The 1,056-nt window shown below is 47.2% G+C and overlaps 2 protein-coding genes across 2 annotated transcripts in view; one reads left to right on the top strand and one right to left on the bottom strand.

The window, feature by feature from the left end:
- Nucleotides 1–977, top strand: part of CYBJADRAFT_164705 (uncharacterized protein) — a gene marked incomplete at both ends in the record, with an annotated part of 2,481 nt that extends 1,504 nt beyond the window's left edge. Inside the window, 2 exon segments of the mRNA XM_020213871.1 lie at nt 48–928; nt 948–977. Of these exon segments, the coding sequence (XP_020068107.1) occupies nt 48–928; nt 948–977 (911 nt within the window).
- CYBJADRAFT_52648 (uncharacterized protein) overlaps nt 936–1,056 on the bottom strand; it is a 2,637-nt gene continuing 2,516 nt past the window's right edge. The window contains exon 4 of the mRNA XM_020217765.1: nt 936–1,052. Coding sequence (XP_020068106.1) covers nt 1,002–1,052 — 51 coding nt within the window. The 3' untranslated portion in view covers nt 936–1,001. The remainder of the gene's footprint in view (nt 1,053–1,056) is intronic.

Genomic DNA, 1,056 nt, shown 5'->3' with positions numbered 1-1,056 from the left:
ATCATCTGAAGCATCATCTGAAGAGTCCTCTGAGGAATCATCTGAAGAGTCATCTGAGGAATCATCTGAAGAGTCCTCCGAGGAGACTTCTGAAGAGACCTCTGAGGAGACCTCTGAGGAGACATCTGCTGAATCCTCTGAAGAGACTTCTGAAGAGACCTCTGAGGAGACTTCTGAAGAGACCTCTGAGGAGACTTCTGAGGAGACTTCTGAAGAGACCTCTGAAGAGACCTCTGAAGAGACCTCTGAGGAGACATCTGCTGAATCCTCTGAGGAGACTTCTGAAGAGACCTCTGCTGAATCCTCTGAAGAGACATCTGAGGAGACATCTGAGGAGACATCTGCTGAATCCTCTGAAGAGACTTCTGAAGAGACCTCTGAGGAGACTTCTGAGGAGACTTCTGAGGAGACTTCTGAAGAGACCTCTGAAGAGACTTCTGAAGAGACCTCTGAGGAGACCTCTGAGGAGACCTCTGAGGAGACCTCTGAGGAGACCTCTGAGGAGACCTCTGAGGAGACCTCTGAGGAGACCTCTGAAGAGCCAACAACTGCTAGCTCCAGCGAGCCTATTACTGAATCTTCTACTGAATCCTCTTCTGAGTCTGAAACTCCAACTGAACCTGTCATTGATGGTGGATTCAACCCAGAAAACGAAGTTGCAACCTGGAACATTGAGATACCTGGTAACGTTGGTCCATGGTTGTCTGTCGAAGTTAGTATCACAAAGGATGCTGCCACTGGTGAGACTTTCGACTTTACCTCTGCCACTTTGTACCTCAATGGTCAAGTCTACTCATCTGCTGTTGTCGCTGTTTCTGACGATACTATTGACATTGTTATTTCAGAAGCCATTGGACTGGATGATTTGATCACTATCACTTTCAATGCCGACACATTCAGTGGATATGAGTGGACTGCCCTTGCTAATGTTCGTATCACGATTCCAGATGAAAGACTTGTCAAGAGAGCTGTCATAGAGTACGACTTGGAGATGACTGTTGTTAATGAAGCTGCTGTTCCAAGTTCCTCTGAAGAGTCCTCTGAGGAGTCATCTGA

Source organism: Cyberlindnera jadinii, assembly GCF_001661405.1.
Source record: "Cyberlindnera jadinii NRRL Y-1542 unplaced genomic scaffold CYBJAscaffold_21, whole genome shotgun sequence".
In the NCBI taxonomy this organism is placed as follows: domain Eukaryota; kingdom Fungi; phylum Ascomycota; class Saccharomycetes; order Phaffomycetales; family Wickerhamomycetaceae; genus Williopsis; species Williopsis jadinii.
The sequence above is the reverse complement of the archived record's forward strand: the minus strand, read 5'-3'. Positions and strand labels throughout refer to the sequence as shown.